A 23,310-nucleotide genomic window follows, 5' to 3' on the forward strand; every position below is an offset into this window, starting at 1 on the left:
GGCCTTAGCTCTGCTGTTCCACCGTGCTGCCTGACGGCACCTGGACAGGCGTGGGTGGAAGGTTTGACATGGCAGTGTCTGTGCTCTGTCAGCAGGGAGCAGGACACGCTCTGTGACAGCTGTGCCGAGGACGGCACCTTCCGCCAGTACGTGCACGAGGCCTCTTCCCCGCGGGTCTGTGACTCCTCTGGCTACTGGACCCCAGAAGAAGCAGAAGGTAAAATGTCTCCTCTCTTTTGCTGTCTGTGAATCCCCAGACAGAATCTTGCTGGTACAAGAAAACAATTTTATTTATTTTTTTTTTTTTCTTTTAGAGAATCAGTTGCCTTCCCTTTGCAGGGGTTCTGTAGTGCAGGAAGGACTTCTTGGTGCCCAGGAGAAACCTGGTAATTAATGGCCAGCTGGCTTTGGACAAACCAACTGGCACGCCAATATTAACCCAAATCATTGTTCAGACAGGTGTTGTTGAGAGATACTGACCAAAGGGAGGAGGAGCATGTAACTGAAATCGAGCTTAAAATACAGATTGTGGGACCTCAGGGACACTCGCAGACTTTAATGTAGTCTTGTCCAAAGAGAGCAAGAGGAGCTCTGTGCTGAGTCTGTGCCAAGCCCTGGGCAGCCCATTCCTCCCCAGCAAGGTGAACAGCAGCCGGGCATTACAGCTTCTCTTGTACCGAGACCCAGATGTTGGTTTAGAGACCCACCTTGTGGGCACGCTGGTGACTTTCAGGGTCACACAGCTGCCATAGGAGCTGCTGGGCTTTTCTTGCTGCCTCAGCTCCTCCAAGAGCAGGGCAGAGGAGGCAGGAGACCAGGGGAGCTGATCCTGGGAGCTGTGTGAGGTGCATGTGCTGCTGCTGAACCACGCAGAGCCAGAGGACATGGTTCTGTGTGTCTGTAGTTATCACAAGTGCTTGTTTGCTCTGATAAAAAGAGAGAGTTTGTGGGTTTCAGAAACTTGTGTTAAATGGGTGAAGGCTTTGAATTGGTGCTGGGCCCTAAGAAATGCTTCCAGTGGCTAATGAAGACAAGGGTATTTCTACTACAGAATGATAAATTCCAGTGATCCTTTCTGGGTCTGAAAGGCCAGCACTCCATTTCTCTTGCTGAGTGCTAATCCACCGTCAGGGGAGGCAGGCTGGGGCTCTGAGGTTAGCCTGGGCACTGCTCTGGAGGCTCTTCTGGAAAATCAGCCTTCCAGACCTGCTTCCCTGCTTTGGACCTGGTCCCTTCCTGATTAAGTTCTGGCATGTGCTTGTGCAAAGCTTCAGTCTCTGCTCTTCTTGGAGCATTCAGGTGCCCTTGGCAAAATTTCTGCACCTGTGGGACTACAGAGCAAAGCTTCATGCTCCTCAGCTGCGTCCAGGCTGTCCCTGGATCGTGGCACTGTGTCCAGCTGCAATGTGGATCCCATTGTTCCCATCTGAGGGGGCTGTGAGACACCAGACCTGCTCAGCCTTGTGTATGTGTGCAAGTACCCAGCAGCTGGGAAACCGGGGGGGATTATTGCTTTCCAGGATGTTAGGGCAGGTGCCACCAGTTTAGGACATGCCTGTAGTGGGTGAAAACCCACACGGGTGTGTAGTTACAGCCTGGAGATGGGTGAGGAAGATCACCCCTGTGGGTGTCCTCTGAAGCCAGCTTGCCCCCTGGTTTTCACCAGCTTCCTGCTTGTCCCAGGTCCTCCCGACGTGGATCAGCCCTGTGAGCCCAGTCTGCAGGCCTGGAGCCCGGAGCTGCACCTGTACGACATGAACATGACGGTGCCGTGCCCCCAGCCGGACGGCTGCATCCTGGAGCTGCGCTTCCTGCACCCCGTCTACCCCGACTCTCTCACCCTCTGGACCACGTACCTCTCCACGGGCTCCCCCAAGGCACTGTCTGACATTGAAATCCTGACAGAGCAGGGGGAGTCCATCCACCTGGGCCCCCTGGACACCTTCTGTGACGTCCCCTTTACTGTGAAGCTCAATATCCCTAAGAAGATGTCTGGGGTTAAGATCTACACCTTTGACGAGAGGATGGAGATAGACACGGCCCTGCTGAGCTCCGTGCCCCGCAGCTCCCTGTGCTCGGCCTGCCGGCTGATCCAGTACCGGCTGCTCCGTGAGCCCCCGTTTGCAGACGGGTCCCCTGCCACCCCCCTGCAGGCACAGCGCCAGTTTGTCGACACGTGAGTCACCAGGCTGCTCTGTCTTGGGCTGAGGGGGTGTCTGAGCCAGCTTTGATTCCCTCCTCGTGTCTTGTGTCTTGGAACCCCTGGATGGTTTCACCTCTGTTTTGGTTTTCCTCCTGGGAAAACTCCCTGCACTGGGAATTACTGCATCCAGTGCCATTGAGCAGGCGTGTGGCAGGCCCACCATGCCAGCACAACCCTTGTGCACGAGCCCAGGTTAACTTAGAAGGAGCTCATTAAACCCAGAAACGTTTTCCCCATCAATATAACCCGTAAAATTACATTTTCCCCAACAATACAATCAGTAAAACATTTCTCCCATCAATACAACCAGTAAAATGATTACTCAAGCTAATGCTGCTTCTCCCCAGCTAAGACCCTTGGGAAATAAGCAGTGTGTCCTAAAAGACTCTCTTCCCACATGCTCTGCCTCTGGCTGAGTATGAAGGCACGTCAGATTGTGATACTGCGTGGACATGCACGTGGTATCTATAGCTGTGGCGAGCAAATCTCAGTGTTGCAGACGTTGCTGTTTCCCTCAAGTTCTCTCCCTGTTCCTGCAGGGAAGTCGTGCCTGGGCAGGTGTACCGCTACCAGGTGCAGGTGGTCTCTGGGACAACCTCGGGAGAAGCCTCCCCGCCGCTCGTCCACGTGCACGGAACACCCTACTGTGGGGACGGCAAGGTGACCACGTAAGTTGAAAAACTCAAGATCTCAGCTGAGCTTCTGTAAGCTGTCAGGTCATCCTGCCCCAGAGGGAAGCGGCAGGTGGTGGGTCCTCCACGCACAGGCACACAGCTGAGGATGCTGCACTGAATCCCCGCAGCAGACCGAGCTGTAGGGCTTGTGTTTTGTAAGGTGCTACATGCGCAGGGGATGGAGGTGGTCTTTTCGAGAGGCATGCCCTCCCTGGGGGGTCCGGCCTGAACAGCCTCTGTTCTTGACTTCAGTGCTTGGATTCTGGCCCATCTCAGTGAACTGTTGCAGAGTCTGACCCGAAGGAGCTGCTTTTGGCAGTGGGCAGTGCAGCTTTTCACACAGGGCCCTGCAGGAGTAGGTTCTGCAACAAGTGCAGTCCCACATGGTGAGGTGCCTTTAGAGAGCTGTCCAGTCTCTGCTCAGAGACCCCAAATCGTGGAGGATGCACCACCTCTACGGTGAGAGAGCCCAATGCTTTAGCTGCTCTGCCTGGGAGTTAATTATTTTGTATTCTAGCTTCTTCAGACTTCAACTTCCAGGATACTCATGATCACTTTCATTTGAAACCAGTTTTCTTAGCAGTGTGAGGAAAGGGAGAGGAACCTTCTGTCTCTCCCTTCTACCTCCTTCTCCAGCTCCCACTGAAACCCCAGCCCCATTTCAGAATCTCCTGCCCTCTCCAACACTTGCTTTCTCCAGCAACACATCTTCCTGATGCTTAGTTCTCTACTTCTTCCATTCTCCCATAGCTCTTGCCTCAGGTCTAAGAGGAAAGTCACAGTACAATCATGTCTGCTCCCAAATGCTGTGATTTTAACCTCCTTTTATCCCCTGGCAAGGTGTTTTCTCTTGTCTATTTAATTCCACGTGCGGCTCTTCCTTTCAAACTGCTTGTGCAGACAAAGAACCAAGACAAGGCTCCTTGCTCATGACTGGGCAGGAGCACGGGGGTGTTGAGTCAAAGGTGCTATTAATACATCTGGCTGTTGCCCTCTTAGGAGCCTGGAGGAGGAATGTGACGATGGGGACTTGCTGGATGGAGATGGGTGTTCCAGGAAGTGTAAAAAGGAAAAAGGCTTCAACTGTGTCGGTGAGTCCAAGCGGGCTGAGACAGGTCCCAATGGATTGACTCCTTTCGAGGTAGGAGTCAGAACTGTACGTAGTTCACCCTGCTCCTTGGAGCAGAGGGCGATGCACCTCATCGCAACAGAGCCTGGATTTGCAGCCGGAGTGATCTACGGATCTTGTCAGGCCCTTGTGGTGGGAAAACCCCAGGCTAAAGAGACTGCAAACCTCCTGTAACAAGGTGTGAGTGCCTGGAGCCTGGTTTGTCAGCAGCTCACCCCCGTTCTCCCTGCAGGGGAGCCAAGCCTGTGCTACGTTCACGACGGGGACGGTGTGTGTGAGCCCTTCGAGAGGACCAGCAGCATCCTGGACTGTGGCCCATACACTCCTGAGGGATACGTGGATCTGTGGGCAGCGAAAGCCTACGCCTCCCAGCAGGATGCAAAGTCCTGCCCTGCTTCCTTGGTCACTGGAGAGCCTGTTGTGAAGGTGAGTGAAGGCATGGACAAGAACAAACCAAAACCACTCACTTTTCTGGGAAAGTCTGTGCTGGGGAAGGCACAAACAAAACCAGCTCTGGAAGCATTCATTGATTACTACATTCCCGGCCAGGGAGTGAGTGGAGGACCTGGGCGTTTCTCACACTCCTCTTGCATCAGGCCTTGAGTTCAGGAACCGCAGTTCATGGAGAGGTGCTTCATCCTGGCAGGGAGCAGCTCCCTCAGCCGTGCATTTCACTGAGCAGTGACCACCCCATCCCACCAGCCAAACGCTCAACTTGGAGCGTGTGACTTGTCCCACTGTTGGCTTAAAAAAAAATCCCGTAAGTCTAATACCTTATAAGGTCAGGGCCTGAAAGGATGAAATCACGCACACATCAGCGTCTGTACTGTGCTCCCAAGCCCTCTGATCTGAAGCCAAAGAAAAATCAATGGGAGAATTCCCATCTTTCATATGGGCCTTGGAGCAGAGCCTGGAGGGGATTTTGCCTGATCGGTGTTAACGTGGTGTGTATGTTCTTTCCTAGCAGGCTGAAGAAAGGCAAGAAATATGTAAAGAGATCATATTTAGCCCTTTACACGTGTGTTTCTACTGACTTGATATGAGGAACAATCTTCTTGAGACCTGCAGCATGATTAAACTGCGCAGATATACATGTCTAATGAGGTGCCTTGGGTTCAGGTGTCTGCTCCTTGACAGTGACACCTGTATCTCCCAGGTTTTGTCTGCCAGGCCTGTGGAGCTGTCTGGGGTGCCACAGAGCATTGAATGGAACAATTCATAACACAAGAGTGTTATTCAGGCAAATGAATTGTTCCTTTGTATCTCATGAGCCCAGCCAAAATCAGGATGCCCTGGTCTCACTACCAGCTCACAGCTTGGCTCACTGTTTGCTACTCAGCCCCGCAGGCACCACGAGATGCTTGAACAATGCATTTACAGCACTCCAAAAATGCTAAAGGCCTTCTGTGCACATGTGTGGGCAGTGAGATGTCACTTAGGAAGCTACATCCTAACTTGTGTGGGCAGTGAGATGTCACTTAGGAAGCCACATCCTAACTGTCTTCATGCTAGGAGCCACCTCGGGGTCCTTCTCAACATTTGTTGAATCTTCCTTGAGGTTTTGTAGGTGCTGTTTTTCTCTCCTTCCCTTGCAGCCTTCTGGGTTGACATAAATCTCTTCTTCCAGGTGTGTAAATCCCGCCTCCATGAGGTGCCAAAGGACCTTTTGCAGGCTGCTTGGTTTCCCTGTGCTCCCAGCCCAGAGAATGCTCAGGACCCGAATGAGAAGATGCTCTTGGGTGATGAGGGGGTTTGGCTCAAGGTAAGTGAGGGAATGTGGTCAGGCACAAAGGATTTGTTTGTCTTTACCCAGCACTGGTGACAAAACCCATCCTTTTCTGTCGCATAGGAGCTAGAGCAACTTTTAAAACTACTCATATAGTGCTTCATGTCCTACTGAACTCCTTGCAAACCCCTAAATCCTGTGTCTGGATCTTACACAGATGCCCCATTCCCACTGTGAACAGCAAACCCATCCTGGGGCAGATTGCAAGGAGAAGGACTGCATGAAACCAAAACACCACAGAAATGCCTCGAGGCTGAGAAACAACTTGCTCCTGACCTTCCCTCGCAGTCAAGCTGTGCTTTAATACCCACCAAGGGTAGGCACAGGCTGTGTTTGAAGTCCTAGTTGCCTTTGGGTCCCCATGGCTGGGAAGAGCAGCAGAGGGCAGCTGGATGCCCTCTGCCATCCTGAGGGGTCCTGAGCACCCCAAGCCCACAGCAATCAGCTGTGGCACACAGGTCCTTCTGCTGACTCCAGACCAGAGGTGGCACTTCTATGCCCCAAGAGGCTGGTCCTACAGCCCAGCAGGGGCTCAGGGGGCTGCCCTTGGGAGGGTCAAACCCCTCTGTCCCAGCAGGTAGAGGAGAGGGACAGAGGAGAGCTGAGGGCTAGGCCACTGGGATTTTTACAGTGTTGGGTTTCTGACCACAGGCACAGTTTAGAGGTTTTGTGGCTGCTGCCTCGTGTTGCTGGAAAGCCAGGCTCTGGTATGCTGCTCCCTCTGTGCTCCAAGGGGCAGCTTCCCTGTTTAGTTCAAGGTTCTCTGGAGAAGGCCTCTTTCCCAAGATGCTCAGACAGCTCGGTGAATCATCAAACCAGAGTCAATATAAACACGGGTATTGCTCTGAGGTCCTCTGTCTCTCCAAAGCAACTTTCTTTAACCTTCTTGCAATTTTCCCTCTCTTCCTCATCTGTGTGCTCACAACCCACTTTCCGGCTGCAGTCTCTGGCCATGACAAACGTGCCTCCTTCCTTCCTTCCTTTGCTAAGGAGAAAGCAGTAATCCTCCCCCTCTGCCTTACCTAGATGAAAGCTGGCTTTCCACTTCTCAGCAGGGGTTAAACATGTTACAGTTTTATTGGAGCTTGTGGTCAGTTCTCTTCCTCTGTGGATGTTTATACTGAAGACTTTCATTACTGGTTCTCCGTGCTCTCTCTAGGAGTGCTATTATTTTCCACCCATAAAATTATTTATGGACTAGTAATAAATATGCCTTTCTTTCTTTTTTTTTTTTTTTTAAGAGTTGGCCTGATTGGTAACATATTGGGTTAGGAAAGAGAGCTTTTTGTTGACAATTTGCCTAGCACAGCTGCCTGCCCGGACAGGAATGGTGCTGTTGATGCACATGTGTACCCACGTGCAGGGCTTGTTTGGTGCCTGCCAACTGCCAGGGCCATCTTACAGCTGTTGCACCTGTGTCACCCGGGCTAGAGCTGCACCACAAAACTCATCAGATGGCAGGAATCGTTTCTGAAGAGGTGGCACCAACGAACAAGGGGAAGGCTGGCTCAAAGGATCGTGGAACGGTCAGGGTTGGAAAGGAGCTCAAATGCCCTCTAGCTCAAACCCCACTGCCATGAGCAGAGGCACCTTCCACTAGACCAGGTTGCTCAGAGCTCCATCAGACCTTGAGCGTTTCCAGGGACCCACAGCCGCTCTGGAAAAGCGGTGCTGGTGTTTTACCATGCTCGCTGTCGTGCCGTGATTAGGTCGGGGGCCAGAGGTGTGTGTGTGTCTGTGCCACCGAACGGAGCATCTGCTGTGCCCCTCGGGTCTGTCTGCACGTGGGAATCGTTACCATCTGCAGATCTCCAGCCATGCTTTGTTCTCAGTTTTTTAATACATCTGACGAGGAAAGACATCATAATCACATGTAAGCAAGTCAGGGTGTGTAATGCAGGAAATTGAATAAGAAAGGGGGAGAGGGAGGGAGAAAAATTAAGAAGATAGCCTGCTGTGGCCAAGCACATAGTATGTATTGAAAAGGATTGGGATGTTAATCAAGTTAGCTGCTGTTGGCCTAACTTGGGGCCAGCGTCTTTCGGCCTCATGCAGATGTACTGTAGAAAGGGAAGGACTGAACTCTCCACCCCAAGATGTAGTCCTGGGAAAGCCTCACCTGACTTCTCTAACTACCTCTCCTCCCCTGAGGGACCACGCTTGGAGGCTGGGTTAAAATCAGCCAGGTCCTTGGGGCATCACAGCTGTAGCTCTGTCTTGGGGGATGCTCCTTGTCTGTGAGCACTGCTGGCTCTTCTCTCTTTCTTCTCCTCCCTTCTTGCTTTCCTATTTCTTTTCCTTCTTTCCCCACTTACCTCACCAAGGGAGACAGGGGGATATACCAAATAAAAATGTTTGAGCCCTCTGGTCCACTCCTTGCAGCCAGGTCAGTCCTGTAAGTGAGCGAGCCCTGGCTAAGGGAGCGAGGAGACAGCAGTGGGGCCTCTCTCGCAGGGCTTTTGCTGCTGAGCACCTCCCTGCAGGGTGGGACCCCTGGGCTGGAGCCCAAGGTTTTCTCCTGTTCCCGTGCGTGAACAATGCCTGACGTGGCACAAACCACCCTGAGGCTAGGCTGCCATCACAGATTGCGTGGTTGTCCCCTCCATTCCCACAGTCTGCTCCTTGGGCTGTGCCTGGCTGGCCAGGACTTGTCTTCTTTCCAAATACACCTTTGCCTCGAATTTCTGGGCTTCCTTCACGCCAGCACTCGACAAAAACGTGGTGTTGGGCAGATCTTGATCAAAACACATCTCGGCACTGGGGGGGAAGGGAGGGTACCAGGGTGGGGGAGAAAAACATTTCTGTCTTCTCACTTCCAAAGAACATCTGCTCTGCCATGACTGATACCATGAGAGTCCCAGCTACTTCCAGCTGCCTTCAGGGTTGTAGACAAGTGGCAAGTTGCTGGCTCTCCCAGCAGGCAGGGCTTCTTCCCACAAACCTTTCCACGTGTTGGCTGGTGGACAGTTTGCCATATCAGTGGGTACTGGGGACATTCTTGGGCTTTGGGGTTTTTTAATTGGAAATATTTTGGTGGTAAGGCTGGTAGCTGTTTTCTCTGGGTGCCTCGCTTGCCTGGCCAGCTCTGTGTGGGGTGGGAGTCAGAGCCTGGTGAAAGGAGACCAGGAAAGAGGTTATCTGGGTCTTGCTCAATTTAAAGAGTAGCAAACGTGAATGCTGTGAGGATGCTGTAAATTTATGTCAAAGTGGGACTGAATAGGTGAGGAGAAGGCTAGCAAAAGGGAGAAGGGAAATTAGGAGGGAAAGGACTGTTTTGGCTCCCTCCCTTCCCCCTCCCCTGCCCCCACTTTTGCGCCCATTTGCAGCCCTGCAGGGTCTCTGACCCCTTATGCCCGCTCCTGCTGTCCTACTGCTCTCGCTCTTTCTCTCTCTCGCCTGTATGGGATCTGAGAAGCTGTATTTGGTGTGCCTCTGCTCTCAGAGTCTCTCCTGCCCTCTCTCCTAGGTTTGCTTTGAGAGACCTGCAGTGCCCACCTCTCTCCTGGTCTTCCTGGCCTCCTCTGGCACTGTCCCAAGCCAGCAGCACAAGCCGGTGGTTGCCGTCCAGCTGACTGACACCGATGGGCGGAACCGCTCTTTAGGTGAGCAGCCGGTGGGCTGTGACACCAGCAGGGACACCCGGAGCCGCCACCACGGCTGTGATCTCTCACTGCTGTCCCCTGCCCCTCGTGCAGGATCTTCTGCCCTCCAAGCTGGTCTGTTGGCATGTGGGGGGCGCAGATGTGAGCCAAAAGCAAATCCCCGGAGCTGGGCGAGTCTCTTCTCTCTTTGCCCTGTCTCGCAGGGATGTATGAGCTGTCGTGTCAGCACAACCCCCTCGTCATCGATGTGACCCACAGCCAGGAGGACCCATCCCCACAGGTGGCTTCGGTGCTTCTCAACTTCTCCTCTCCGCTTGTGGGCATCGCAGCCGTGGCCTTGCGGACCTTGGCTCAGCCTGGCTCCTCTGACCCCCTCACCACCTGCCTCCTGCAGCATGAGGAGGGTTGTGGCCATCGGTGCTACAGGTACGGTCTCCTCAGGGCACGTCCCAGTGGCCGCCCAGGGTCTCCTCTGGGAATTTGTGTTTGAATTCTGGAGTTTTTACCTTCTCATTGAGTGCTTTGCAACTATCCTCAGATGGCTTTTGAGGTGTTATTGGGAGATTTGATGTAACGAGTCTCGATTTGCTTACCTTGCTGGAGCGAGTGGGAAGGCAGAAACTCAGATTTTATGCGTGGCCTCTGTGCCTGTACAAAACGGCGCTAAAGGACAGGTTCCTGGGGGGAAAACCAGGAGAAGTTTGAAAATGGCTGAGAAGTTGTCACTGGGGGGTTTTGCTAAAGCCTCCCAAAGCAGCGAGCGAGGGGCGGCGCTTGCAGAAGGGCACCGCTCTCCGAGCGGGTTGTGCTGGCAAAAGGACGGGCGAGGACTGGTGTCCAACACAGACTCCATTCACCCAGGCTGGAGGAGCATGCTGAGCAGAGCTGGAGGCCCAAGGAGGGGTGATGGGTGGTGCTCAGCCTGGGTGCTAGAAGGGTGGAGGGGATGACGACAGCCAGATCTGCCAAGGGTGGCTTCGCTTTCGGGTCACAGGCCCCCTGAAGTTACCCGCATGTGCTGATCCAGGGCTCCAGTTCAGCCAGTTACTCAAACCACACCACTGGGAGTTCTGATTTTTGAGTTGAGCTTTGGGGTTGTTAAGCACAAAAGGGCTTTGTCTAGGGTCATCTCATTGCTGCTCTTGTCATGTTCCTTCTGTTGATGGCTCTGGATGAATGAATGTCCCTGATAACAAATGTGTGTGTGTGTTTTTCTTAAAGTCTGTGGGATTGTGGTACAGTTGATTTATGTAGAGTTCTGGAAGCCATGAATATCCTGAAGTGGCTTTTTACTTTTTTTTTTTTTTTTTTTTTAAGTGCATGTGTGATTTATACAGAAACGTAAATCTTAGTGAGTCAGAATATAAATATTATTCTCAGCCTTACGTTAAAAGATCAGTGTTCACCTGAAATGCAGCGTGTTTCCTCCTGGTAGCTGTTACAGCAATGTACCCACATACTTCTAAGACCCTGGCCAACTGATGTGGTTTTTCAATTACATTTTCTCATCCCTTAAAATAATTTGGCATTCTTGTTGCTTGAGAGCTTCCCCCTTCCCCTGAGAAGTGGCTGGAAGGAGGAAAAGACTCACTGGTCACAGCTGAGCAGTGACTGGTGATGAGGAGATGCCCATATAGGGGCAAATAGAGAGGAAAATAGATGTTTTCCTCATAAAAGTCTCATTATAGCTGAAGCACAGGCCAGTTCCCATATTGCCAAGGCACACCAAGCTGTGTCCCTTTTCCAGGGGCCCAGCAGGATGCTCGTGTCTCCTCTTCCTCTTGTTGCCGTCCCATGGGCTCCCCATGGCCTTGACTTTGCAGCAATATGCTGAATTGCAGGGTATGTGCGTGTCCTTAGCAAATACTCGAAGTAAATCAGATTCCCAGAGTTTTCAGAGTGAAAAAATCTATCTAGAGTATTGATTTTCAGAATTAAAGTCTCAAATATTCGGGGGGAGGGGGGGTTAGGCTCTCAGCCTCAAGTGGCCATGCTAATAATAAAGGATCTTCCTCTGTTAAGTCAGGAAACATTCAAGTATCCCCCCTTTATTATATTTTTAAAATCTGTTCCCTCTCCAAAGGGAATGCTTTGCAGTATTTTTAAAGGCTAACAATTAATTTCATATAAGGTAGATGGACTCTGGTGGGGGGGCAAGGGGGGGGAGACCCCTATAAAAATCCAGGAATAGAAAATCTTCAGAGGCTGAGAGACATTTGAGTGTGAAAGATCGCAGACCATCCATGTTCTTCCTGCACAGAGTTGAACTGACCGTCTGCACGCACCCAGCCTCGTGTACACAGTACGTGCGTGTGAGGGCTTTCCTAAAATAATCTGAGAAAGCACAGTAACAAAAGCAGCAAAGCAATGGGGTCTCCTGCCTTCAGCCTAGAAATGCTCCTTGCCAAAATAATAAATATGTGACAGGTTGGTATTTCTGTAGCATCTTTCATCTTGAAGGATCTCGCAGCGCTTTGCGGGCTGCAGGAAGCATAGAGATGGTGTTTATGCTGATCAAGTGCAGCTTTCTCCAGGCCAGGATGCAGCAGATGTTTGACTCCAGAAAAGCACATGCTTGTTTTGAAGAAAGTGTCACCTTCTGCTTTGGGACCCACTCGAGGTGCTGAAGGTTGGCAGAGCGCTTGCAGACCAAAGCAGTGTGGTGTCCTCACTGTCATCACCAGGAACCCCTCTCTGCTGTCTCTGCCAGCAGATATGGGGCTGTCTGTGCATTCTGCTCCCAATCACAACCTTATGAGGTTGAGCAGAAATCAGACTTCTAACAAGTTTCCACCCAGGAGACCCAAAGTCTCCCGGTTTTCATCCTTTTCTTTGCATTTTTAAACTGAGCCAGGGTCCCTCCTGTTTAACTTGGTACAGGCTATACACTGAACCAGGGGAACATTTTTCATTTCCTCTGCTACATTTATTTTTAGCTTGCTTTTATTTTTCGTGTGTTTTATTTTATGTTCACATATGCTGGGAAATGCCTGGGTGAATTCACAGGAAGGTGCTACAAAAGGCGATCTGCTTTGCGTTTGTATTTCCTGTACGAATGCCCTCCTCTGCTTCCCCAAAAGTGGGTGTAAGGCATCGAGGGGAGACTGGTTTGGATTCCTTTGGTATGGAAAATGGATGTGAGGGAGAGAAAATTAGATGGAGGGAGGGAGTTGTTTACGTGTTTTCAATGGATACACTTTATTCAGTAGAGAGGGCTGTTTCCCAAACAGGTTTTATTTGGTTTGTTTTCTTTCTTCCAGGCATCAAATTTATGTAGGGTCAGTTTATGAGCTGCGTGTGTGATGGTATGAAGATTTATGGGCACCCTGGGTAGACATGCTGGTGTCTTATTTCACAGAAATGTAGAATAGTTTGGGTTGGAAAGGACTTTAAAATCCTGATTCTTTGCCTCTAGCTTAAGGTGCCCTGTGGATGGAGTCCCCATCTTTGGAGGTATTTAAAACGCCAGTAAATGTGGCACTTGGGGACATGGTTTAGTGGTGGCCTTGAGACTGCTGGGTTAATGGTTGGACTCAGTTTTAGAGCTCTTCCCCAGCCTAAACGGTTCTATGTTTCCAGGGTCCTGATGGCCACCTTTCCTGGGGAATGGGCTCACCTCTGCCTCTGAGACCTCTGGAGGGTGCTTCTCCTCCAGCATCAAAGCCTGTTGACCTCTGGCACTTCTCTTGTGGGTCCCTGGCTGGCTGATGGGCAGCAGTGGCCAAGGCTGTGCTGTAGAATGTGTTACTCACTTTAACTGGTGGCTTTGCTGTCCAGCTGGAAGGTGTCACAGGTAACCCTTGGAGGGCCAGGCACCATTCCATGGACTGCCCCATCCCGTTTGCTCTCTGCAGCCTAATAAGTTTCTTGAGATCAGTGCTCTGTGTATGGGCTTTTTTTGGGGATGCTCAAGAGGTCTTCTGCCTTTCCCTGAGAGTAGCCAGTCTCGCCTAGGGAAAAATATCTCCCAGCACAAGTTTTTCACCAATTTGATCTTGAGTCGAGCACAGTAGCTGAACAGCTTTGAAACAGGGTGCTTGGTGTCACCTCCTGGAAAGGAGCACCCCGGTCTGACACACTTGTTCCAAGCAGAGCTGAGCCCTGGCCCTTTGAGGGAATGTGAGTTACAGCACAGAGCAGTTGTGCGAGGTGCAAGGCACCTTTCCTTTCTGACCTTGCCACAGGCATCACCTCCCAGTGGTACCCTGGAACCTGATCTTGATTCCTTGTTCTCTTACCAGCACGGACCTTGCATGAATCACACGAAGCCTTCTGTCCTTCCCATGTCCAGTGGAGAAGGGAGCAAGCACCGGGAGAGCCCAGATTTGCCAGCAGAGCCCTCGGTGTTCGGCTACAGCCAGCCTCCCCCATTCTGCCCTGCCTTTCCTGATGCCGTACACAGGCACAGGGATTCTTCACAGGAACTGGATTAAATGCATCCTTCAGAAGGTTCTCTCATCTCCTGTCACGAGCTGCAGGAGGTGATGAGTCCACCATATCCCCTGCTGAGCTATTCTCATATCCAGTAACCCTTTCTGCTGAGAAGGTGCCTCTGATTTCAAGATGAAAGTTGTTGCTTTTGTTCCGTCCTTGTCGGAAAGGTCTGAATGCCTCCTGCCAGCAGAGAACTCTTCTGTGTCAGTGTGTCTGTACAGAGCCATCACATGCTCTCACTGTCTCCTCTCTGTCATGATAAATACTTTTTCCTTCTTAAATCTTACAGCAGAAGCCTTGCAGCCCAGCTATGGCTTCTGCTTGCAGCTCCCTTTTGAAATCCCTCTGCTATTTTTATGTCTTTCATGGTGATGGATGTGGCTCAGAAATTAATTCCTCTGGACAAGATGAGAAAATGAGGTAGATTGTGTTCCTGTGGAGATCTGATAGGGATAAAGATGTTCTTTGGGTGCGGCCTGTCCTGGCTCGGGTTGGGAAGGTGACTAGACCAAACCTGACATCCCATTCAACCTTGTTTTCTGTATCTCTACACAATTATTTTGGTGTAGCAAACAATAACAAAAAAAACATGGAAAGGAACTGCCTGGAAATGCATTAAGATTTATCTACTCTTCCTTTTTTTTTTTCCCCCTTTGCTGCTATGGCTACAGAGGGCCAACAGGTCATTTGATGTCTTACTGGGGCCTTTTCGCTGTCTCTGAGGCAGATGACAGCGGATGACTCACAGGGATGTTATTTTTTGCAAAGTTTCCTTTGGAGTCACGTACAGAAGCAAACACCTTTTCTTGAGATGGCAACCTCAGTGCAGATTGTAATCAAGAAGCCATCACCACCGCTGGGTCTGTACACGCAGCCTGCTCCCACAAGGATGGTTGCCATCAGGTTGACTGGAAAAGTGGGACCTTTCACCTTCGCGGGAAACACGCCCGAAGGGAGACATTCCCAAGTATTTCCAAAACACCTTTTCTCATTTCCTAGCTATTATCTTTTGCTAGACCGCACTGGAGTAAACGCCTTTTATCTCACTGATGCTGGGTGTTACAATCCAGACTCCACCAGAGTATGTGCAGTGACGACTTTTAACTTCAGGAGATTTGGCTGGAGCCTTTACTTTTCTGTCAACATCTCCTATAACCCCCCTCTCCCAAAAATTCGCACCATGAGAAGAACTTACAAGTTTCTGCTGTTGAGAGTTGGAGCTTGATGATAAGGGATGTTTCAGCAGCAGTCTTGGGGTTGAAAGCTTGAGCAGACACTGAAGCAATGTGCAGATGATTTATTATACTTTAGGCAGCTGCACTGCATTTGACTTGGCTTAAATTGACGTGGGTAAATCCATCCGTGTTTTCTGTGTTGCATTAAGTAATTGCTGTAAAACATGAAATTTCAGCTTTTGAGAATTTGGGATTTGTCACAACAAAGTAGTATTACCGTACTAGCTTTGCCACCACTGGCTTAACACGCTCTATTGCTGCTTTTATTCTAGAAGGATGAAGGATTCCAAAGGAAAAGCTTTGCTCTAGTTTATAGAATTGTTCCCATTTCAGAACAAAGCTCTTACCGTTCTGGAGCAGTTAGGGCCATCACTAGGCAGAATTTCACAGATTTCCAGACCTGAAACTTTCTTTGATGTTTAAGTTGTGGGACTTGGTGAGCCCAGGGTATCGTGCAGGCTTGTGCTGACATGAAATAAGTTAGGAGAAAAACCTTGATATTTTGTAAAAATGTTGTTGACAAATCATTAGTTTGAGCTTCAAAAGATGCTGGGATAGAAGTGGAAATTTTTTTTGATGTTTTGGGCAGAAAAAAAGTAAAAAAATATTGGCTTGTCCCATGTCTTATATGGCCTGAATCAGAAATGGGCAGAAGTCAAGAGTTTGCAGCTGTGATACAGGAATTTCATTTATTATCAAAAGCAGAAAGAGCTCCTTCATGCTGAGATCAGAACTGGGCTAACTGCACCATTTCCTTGTCCAGCCTTTGTTAGGGTGTTCCAGGGTCTGGGAGCTGTCATTTATTCCATCACTTTACCCGAGCCCTGGCATAGCATGTGGATCATGATGGGGCCAGGTCACAGGGCTTCTTTTCTCTTTTGACCTGCACTCGTTCCCCATCAGGCTCAAAAGTGTCCTGGCCCCAAGTACGGCAGTGATAGCTGTGATGATGCTGATAAAGGAAGCAATCAAGGCAGTGTCTGCAGGATGGGTTGATATGTATTTCTTAATGTTATTGATATATTTGAGAAAATCAGACAGCTTTCAGTGATGTGAGCTCCTCTTCCGGTCTGGAAGAGCATCATCAGACTTCAAAGCTAGGTGTGGGACAAGCACAGCTGCTCAGAATTTGAGCTGCTTGGTCTCGGATCATTTCCAAAACAAAATCTAGGGGGTATTTGTAGGATTAGGGGTGTTGTTAATCACAGAGAAAACAGTGCTAAGCTAGTCATCTTTGGGGACAAAGAGAAAGGTAATTTTTCTAACCCAAACCTTTCTATTATTTCTAATGCCCATACAGAACATGTGTGTGAGTGTTTATGTATGTGATGTATATAAACAGAAATATTTTGCTGTTATGACGTGCAATTATCAATCTCTTATGCATAACTACCCTATGTAACGTTTTGTATTTATAATACATAAGAAACCTGCTGATAATCTTGATCTACTTTCTACCACACTGCTGGTTACGTTTCTGAACTGGTGGAAAACCGAAATGTCCCTGGTAGCGCTCAAAAGGATTAGCGCTTCATTTAATTGTTACTTAATAACAGCGTTGTCCCAACTGCCAAGGCTGCCCCAGACAACGTGCTGTCTCTCCAGCAGCACCAGCAGAGCTGCTCCAGCCAAGCACTTGGCCTGGACGCATCTGGAGGATGCCACGGCACGCCCTCAAACCCGTGCCGCGATGGGCGCGAGCTCCGTAACTCAACACCCTGACCATGGGCTGTGAGGGTGCTGAGGCCCTGGCACAGGCTGCCCAGAGAGGCTGTGGCTGCCCCATCCCTAGAGGTGTTCCAGGCCAGTTTGGAGGGGGCTTGGAGCAGCCTGGTCTGGTGGAAAGGTGCATGTCCTTGTGTACCTTTGACTGGTGAGGAAGGAGATGGAATGGAGAAGCGAGGCTGGAAAGAGGACGTGGGTGCCCAGAGACAAACACACAAGGAAGTTTAGGACAGTGGCTCAATCCACTGGGCAGTGGAACTGGGGACGGGAGCAAGTAGGAGCCAGGGGCACAGGCAGGGAGCAGAGCAACTGCCCAGAGAAGGTGACTGCGGGAGGGGAGGGGAGAGGGCTACAATTGGTACCAGATGCCCTCAGAAGCTAATGACCTGACAAACGCTGCACTCATAAAACAAATTCTTTAAAAAGGAAGCAAATGGAAATATAAGCTAGTGAAAGAATTTGCAGCAGCTGCCCTGAAACCATTTCTCACTTCATAAACAGGTCTGCATTGAAAAAACAGCCCCTTTCTTCTTGTTCTCCTTTGTGGTCCCCTCCTGTGCCCACCGGTTCTTTTGGGGCTGTGGCCTGCAGGTTTCCACCATGTCTTTGGCTCGGTGGACTTGTCCAGAGTCAACAGCACATTGCGTTCCCTTAACGTCTGCGTCGGTACCGATTTGGTTTTTTTGGGGGTTGCTGGTTTTTGGTTTTTTTTTTTTTTGTGTGTGTGTGTCTTTTGTGGTATTTCTAGCTCTGTGCATCCTTGGCTGGAAACGTTGAGTAAAGGCAAGAGGCAGAGGCCTCTGCCTCGCTGGGAGAAAGGCAGTGCCTGAAAACAGCCGGCAGCCCTGTGCCAAGCAGGGAGTAGAGGAGAGCGAGGCGTTCAGGTACAGCTCCCTTCCTTCTCTCCCCAGTCATTGCCTGAGCATGCAGCACCTCTGTCCCTGACTGAGGAGGGCTGGGGTCAGGTGTTGCACCTGTATCACCTGGTAACAGATAAAGCCAGGCTGATGGAGCTGTTGTATTTCCCTACGTCTTGTCCCAGTTCCATCCCAGGTAATTAATTGACTGGCTGCATTTCCCTGATGGAGACCGTAACCCTTTGGCCAGCACTGGTTCTCATTATGGAATTGGGATGCTTGAATAGTCAGTACCTAATGACTGCTGCAGTGATGAGGAGGAGGAGGTGTGGGTGATGCATTGCAAACTTCCCTGGGACCTCTTGCACCTTGCAGTGGTGCCGAGGGGAAGGTTATTCCTCCCTTTAGCTGCATCTCACCTTGGTGGCCGTGGTTGAGGCTGTGGAGCTGGACAGGTGCATGTTGAGATCGTCTTGATCCCCAAGAGCCTGGCATCAGCATGCATAGGCTTGGGGTGCTGTGTTGGCCTGTGGGAAGAGCAGAGGTGCTGAAGACCATCAGAGCAGAGGGGGAAGGTGACAGGAGTGGGGTTGAGGAGCCAGTGGTATATCCAGCTCCTCCCTTCCACCACAGGCTGTGGTGTAGCTGTATGGATATGAAGGGGGACTGCACAGGACCTGAGGAACATCTCAAAGATGATTCCCTAATATTTGCAGAGGTTTCCTCTTAGCTAAACTTTTCCTTGGAGTTGGATTCTCCAGTATCCTATAGAGAGTTTGCCATATCTGATTCAAAAGTTAGACAAAGGTGTAGCTTCTGCCTCCCCTCTCCTTGTCACCTCCCTCCTTTTGTTCTCTTGGTCTACCTGCAGTGAGCCCCTTTGGTGCCCGGCAGCGTGCACACTCTGTGCCTGTGTGCAGGCAGCACAAATTTTGGAATATCATTGAGCTGTGCCTCCTTTCATCAGCTTGGAAGAGCATGGTGGAGGTTGGTGAGAAGGTGTGGGCTGGGATGAAGTCCAGCTGAAACAGAGCTGTGATGAAGTACTCTCCTGGCATCATTGTCAGGAGACTTCAAGCCTGGAAGAAGCTGGAGCTGTGAGGGATAGGTGCGCATCTCTGGGCATCTGTGACCTGCTGAGCATTCATTCCACGCAAGTGCCTCCTGGAGAGAGCCCTTCCTTGCTGAAGTAGTCCTGGGAGCCACTGGTTGATCCCTTCTCTGTTCTCCTCCACAGCTGTGCCCACGGTGCCTGCACAGGATCGGGAAGCTGTATGCGGCCACCGCTGGCTCACGCTGCCACCCTCAACTGCAGCTCCGATGGCCCGAGGCACATGACGTGCACCGTTGCCTGCGAAAAGGGCTTTGTCCTCCACTCCAGTGGTGGGAAGAAGCTGGGCTCCACACAGGTGAGTGGGCCTCAGGATGGCCCATGGGACCAAGACCTAGATGAAAAAGATTTAACCCCCCTGAGGTGGCTGGAGAGAGCACAGACCACTTTGCTCCTCCAGCCCCGACCTTTTTGCTGCTTTCCCAGCAAATCCCAGCTCAGTGAAGCTCCAGCCAGCCTAAAGGCTGATGCAGGGAATGTCCCAAGTCAGGGTGATGCACCCCAGCAGAGGGAGAGGTAGATACTTTTGCTCTCCAGACGGACATTGCTTGGAGAGTAAAACGTCCCTGGGATGTTTTCTCTCTTAAAGCTGAAGTTAGCGGCTCAGGAAAAAATGAAGTCATTGCAGAGCAACTATATTTAGAGGCAGCTGAGAGCATGGAGAGCTTTTCTTCCTTTGTGTTGTGTTGCAATAATGGCACAGAGGTCACCGTGAAAGAGTTTGTCCCACTTTGCAGAGGGTTGGGGGTTACCTCATTAAAGTCACGAGCCAGCACAGCTCTTAGTTGTTGACTGAGGAGACCTGGGATGATGTGTCCTTGGGAACTGAGCTGCTTTGGTCCAGGCAGTCACCTTGGCAGGGGTGTAGGGACAGAGTGTCCTGTCCTTAGGCTGTTTCTGGAGGGGGAAACAGGAGTCTCTGGGGCTGAGCTGGCCTACATGCCAGACTGAGTGAGAGCGTGGGCTTACTTGGTTCAGACAGAAGTGGGTTGGGCCACGTCAGCGGGGTGACCCTTCCTCTCCTCGGAGATCTGCTTGTGACACCTGGCAGGCAGGTTTCCCACGCTGCAGTGTTGGCCAAAGGAGAGGTGGGCACTGGGAAATGCACCAGGACAGCTGGAGATGCGCTGCTCATCACTGGGAGGTCATTAATTACATGGCCACGGGGTCTGTGGGCCAAGGCATGCCCAGGGAAAACAAAATGTTCCCATTCTCCGAAATGAAACCACACAAAATAAATCTGCCTCGGGTGACAGTTTTCCTGTGTTTGGCAGTGAGATGGGAAACTTCTGAACAGAGCTTTACCCCAAGTGGCTGTCACAGCAGAGGGCAGCTTGCAAGTGCCTTGCCCTGAGCCCTCCAGGGATGTTGCAGTGATGACTGGCTTGTGACCCTGTTTAGGAAAATGCACACAGCTCTTCTCCTAAGCATCCTCTCCACCTAGTTCAGCTACACTATGATCCTGCTGCACACTTGGGAGTGCTGGACTCAAATTTAATGATGTCCTTCAGAGCCACCACATCCAGGTTCAATCAAGACGTGGTGGTTGGGAGGATAAGGTCATGTGCTCGGCTGTACTCAGCCAGTGAAGGGACATCAGGAATATTGGTCTGCAGCCCCTGGCTGAGGGCTGCTGGGCTGGGGCTAGCAGTTTGGGAATGGAAACCATAGAACAGTTGGGGTTGGAAGGGACCTTTAGAAGATCACTTGGTCCAAGCCCCCCATTGTGGCTAGGAACACCTTGCACTAAACCCGGTTGCTCACAGCAAACCATCATCCACCACTCGGTTTTGATGAAGCCTGTAGCACATGTTGACCATATTTAGTGGTGGGACCATGGTGGTTTTTGATGTCAGGCAGTTGCCCAGCTGAGTAAGAGGGGCTGTATAATTAGGATTTGTAAATGAGGTTATATGATTTCAGTGGGGTCTGTGGGCTGAGGCATGAGGGAATTGGTACATTTAGGGGAAAACAATCAACAGAAGAGCTTTCTGACAACAGATGAAGTAAGACTTGATCTTTTAGGGGAGGAAATTGCAGTGCACAGAGCTGGGAACAGCTTAGCTCAAGAGGTTTCAGTGTATCTTGAAGGGATTTTCCTTTTCTCCTTAATGTGGCCAGACAACATAACATGCACAGTGGCCAGATTGTTACCCCAAGGCACATGTGCTGCTCTCACACCCCACACATCTCCCTGTGAACAGGTCAGGGCTTCGTGATTTGTTGTCTGGAGTGGGGAGAAAGGGCACACTGGGGGAGGAAAAATGTTGGAAAGCTCTCCTCGTCCTGAAACTTGGCTCAGACCTTTCTGCTGTGGTGGCACACCTGTAGGTCAAAGCTCCCTTCGGGAGTCTGATGGAGCTTTGCTTTTTCTGCAGCAGGAGGTGGTGCTGACATGCAGTTCGGGACAGTGGGACAGATCTGTGACTTGTGACCCCGTTGACTGCCGTGTCCCTGACCAGTCCCACGTGTACTATGCCAAGTTCTCCTGCCCCACGGGGACCACCTACCTGCAGAGATGCTCCTTCTCCTGCATCCCCCCAGCCAAGCTTCAAGGTATGGTCTGGAGTGTCGAGACAGTTAACCACCCTTTTTGATGCTACCTTTCCATGCCTGTCCCAAGCAGTTCAAACAGAGCATTGCTACTTGGAATTTCTCACTTATCCTGGCTTCTGCCAGCTGGATGGGTTCTTGTGATGCTTCCTGAAACTATGGGTATCCCTCCCCCTGGAGCAGAGGCATCCTAGTGTGGGGATAATTCCCTCTGACTCCCATCCCCTGGCAGGCAGCCCTTATTCATCCACCTCTGGGTGTAGCAATGTCCTCTCCTGATAACTGGTCCAGCCTCCAGCATCAGGGTGATGGAGACAAGCAGCATGCAGGCAGACAGGACTTCAGAGAGCCAGAAGTGGCTCTGTGCCTGGTGGCTCTGGGAAAGCCTGTGGTTCAGGGGGCCTGGGGCTGTATAAGGCCATAGAGACCGATGCCCACAGCTGCAGAGAGGTCTGGGAGATGTTCACCACCCAGACACACCATGGCCTGGCTTTCATTCTGCCGACTCCATCGGTAGCCGCAGGAATTTTTTAAGCCAAGTCAGAGAAAGAGAGCTACTGTTCTGTCTATGCAAGGGCTGAGCTGGATGGGATTTCAGGGATAATTGCCTTGACAGCTTCAAGCATTGGGACTTTGTGAATTTCCACCAGTGCCTTTGCTCTGAAAAATCACATACAACAAATCATTTTAATGGGTGCCCTATTTTATGGAGACATTTATAACTGAAATGTATGAGAATTGTGTACTTCTTTTTTTTTTTTTTTTAAAGTTAAATCTAAGGAGCAAAAACCGCAGAGAATTAAGGTCTCCTTTCATGACAGGGAGGATGGTGGCAGATCCCCAGAGTGAGCTGATCAAAGGGTAGCGTGCGAATGTCTTCTCAACAACACAAATTCTGCACGAACTGATGCCCATTGCCTAGGGTTGGTCAACTGAGGGCAGAGCTTTAATCTGATCTTTCACTCACAGCTGCAGTCACTGTGAGGTTTGCCGTGGGCTCCCTCAGTGGGAAGGCATCCCCTTGATGGGCCCCTGGGTGACTTCCAGCATGATGGCTGGAGATGCTTGGCCAAGGCTGCCAAGCCATGTGGGGAAACTCTTGGAGTCCAGCTGACACAACTGAGCCATTGAGGCAGGGACATGCTCCATGCTTTTCCCCCCCCAAGACTTGCATCCTTACAAGCAAGCTGTCAAGGCTAATAAACGCTAAGAACAGGCAAGGAAAGGATGACATGGCTGTGTGGCACTCGGAGGTGGGACGTGACCCTTGGCAGCCTTGACCCATGAGGAACACAAGCGTTGAGTAGAGATGTGAGCTTGTCTCCACTCCAAAAGCGTTTCTGTAGGAATGTTTGAAGGAATTGTAGAGCAGCCTGGCTGCACCACAAACGTGCTGATCCAAACCTCTCAGTAGGAAGGGTCCCATTCACTCCAGTCCAGCTCTTTTTCTTGCTCAGTAGTTCCCAGTGAGCTATCCATCATCCACACTATGTGGGTGTTGTAGTCCTGGGCACTTCCCGCAGGCACCCAGAGCCGAGCAGTTTTTGGCCACCCATTTAGCTGGGTCTACCAGGGACAACAAAGAGCTGGGCTGTAATGCTCAACCCAAACCTCTAATGATGGGTGGTTTGAATTCCCACCAGTGAAGCCTCCCACATCTGTCCTTGTGGCATTTTCCATCCTCTTGACATTCAGGTTGCCCAGAGAGGTGGTGGATGCCCCGTCCCTGGAAACATTGAAAGCCAGGTTGGGCAGGGCTCTGAGCTACCTCATCTGGTGGAAGATGTCCCTGCCCATGGCACAGGGAGGTTGGACCAGATGGCCTTTAAAGGTCCTTTCCAGCCCAAGCCATTCCATGGTTCTGTGATCTTGCACTGCACCTGTAGTAGGGTATGACAGCTTGATCAGCATAGGTAAGGACAAGCTGCAAAAAGCACTTGGGGACAATGAAGGGGGGCTGAACTGAACATGATAGAAAGGTGTCTTACACAAAGGCCCCTG

General features: G+C 50.8%; 1 protein-coding gene across 2 annotated transcripts in view; it reads left to right on the forward strand.

Moving 5' to 3' along the window:
* PAPPA2 (pappalysin 2) overlaps positions 1–23,310 on the forward strand; it is an 87,623-nt gene that overhangs the window by 38,164 nt on the left and 26,149 nt on the right. The window contains exons 6-15 of one of the 2 annotated variants that reach the window (XM_042033825.1): positions 96–217; positions 1,684–2,176; positions 2,743–2,871; positions 3,877–3,968; positions 4,239–4,432; positions 5,634–5,768; positions 9,259–9,394; positions 9,598–9,820; positions 18,883–19,054; positions 21,135–21,312. In XM_042033825.1, coding sequence (XP_041889759.1) covers positions 96–217; positions 1,684–2,176; positions 2,743–2,871; positions 3,877–3,968; positions 4,239–4,432; positions 5,634–5,768; positions 9,259–9,394; positions 9,598–9,820; positions 18,883–19,054; positions 21,135–21,312 — 1,874 coding nt within the window. Of the gene's footprint in view, positions 1–92; positions 218–1,683; positions 2,177–2,742; positions 2,872–3,876; positions 3,969–4,238; positions 4,433–5,633; positions 5,769–9,258; positions 9,395–9,597; positions 9,821–18,882; positions 19,055–21,134; positions 21,313–23,310 lie in introns of both variants that reach the window. The other variant, XM_042033824.1, reaches the window with a different exon arrangement.

Source organism: Corvus kubaryi, unplaced genomic scaffold, assembly GCF_017639235.1.
Source record: "Corvus kubaryi isolate FWS band 111438036 unplaced genomic scaffold, C.kubaryi_AGA036_p1.0 37361, whole genome shotgun sequence".
NCBI classification, from domain to species: Eukaryota; Metazoa; Chordata; class Aves; order Passeriformes; family Corvidae; genus Corvus; species Corvus kubaryi.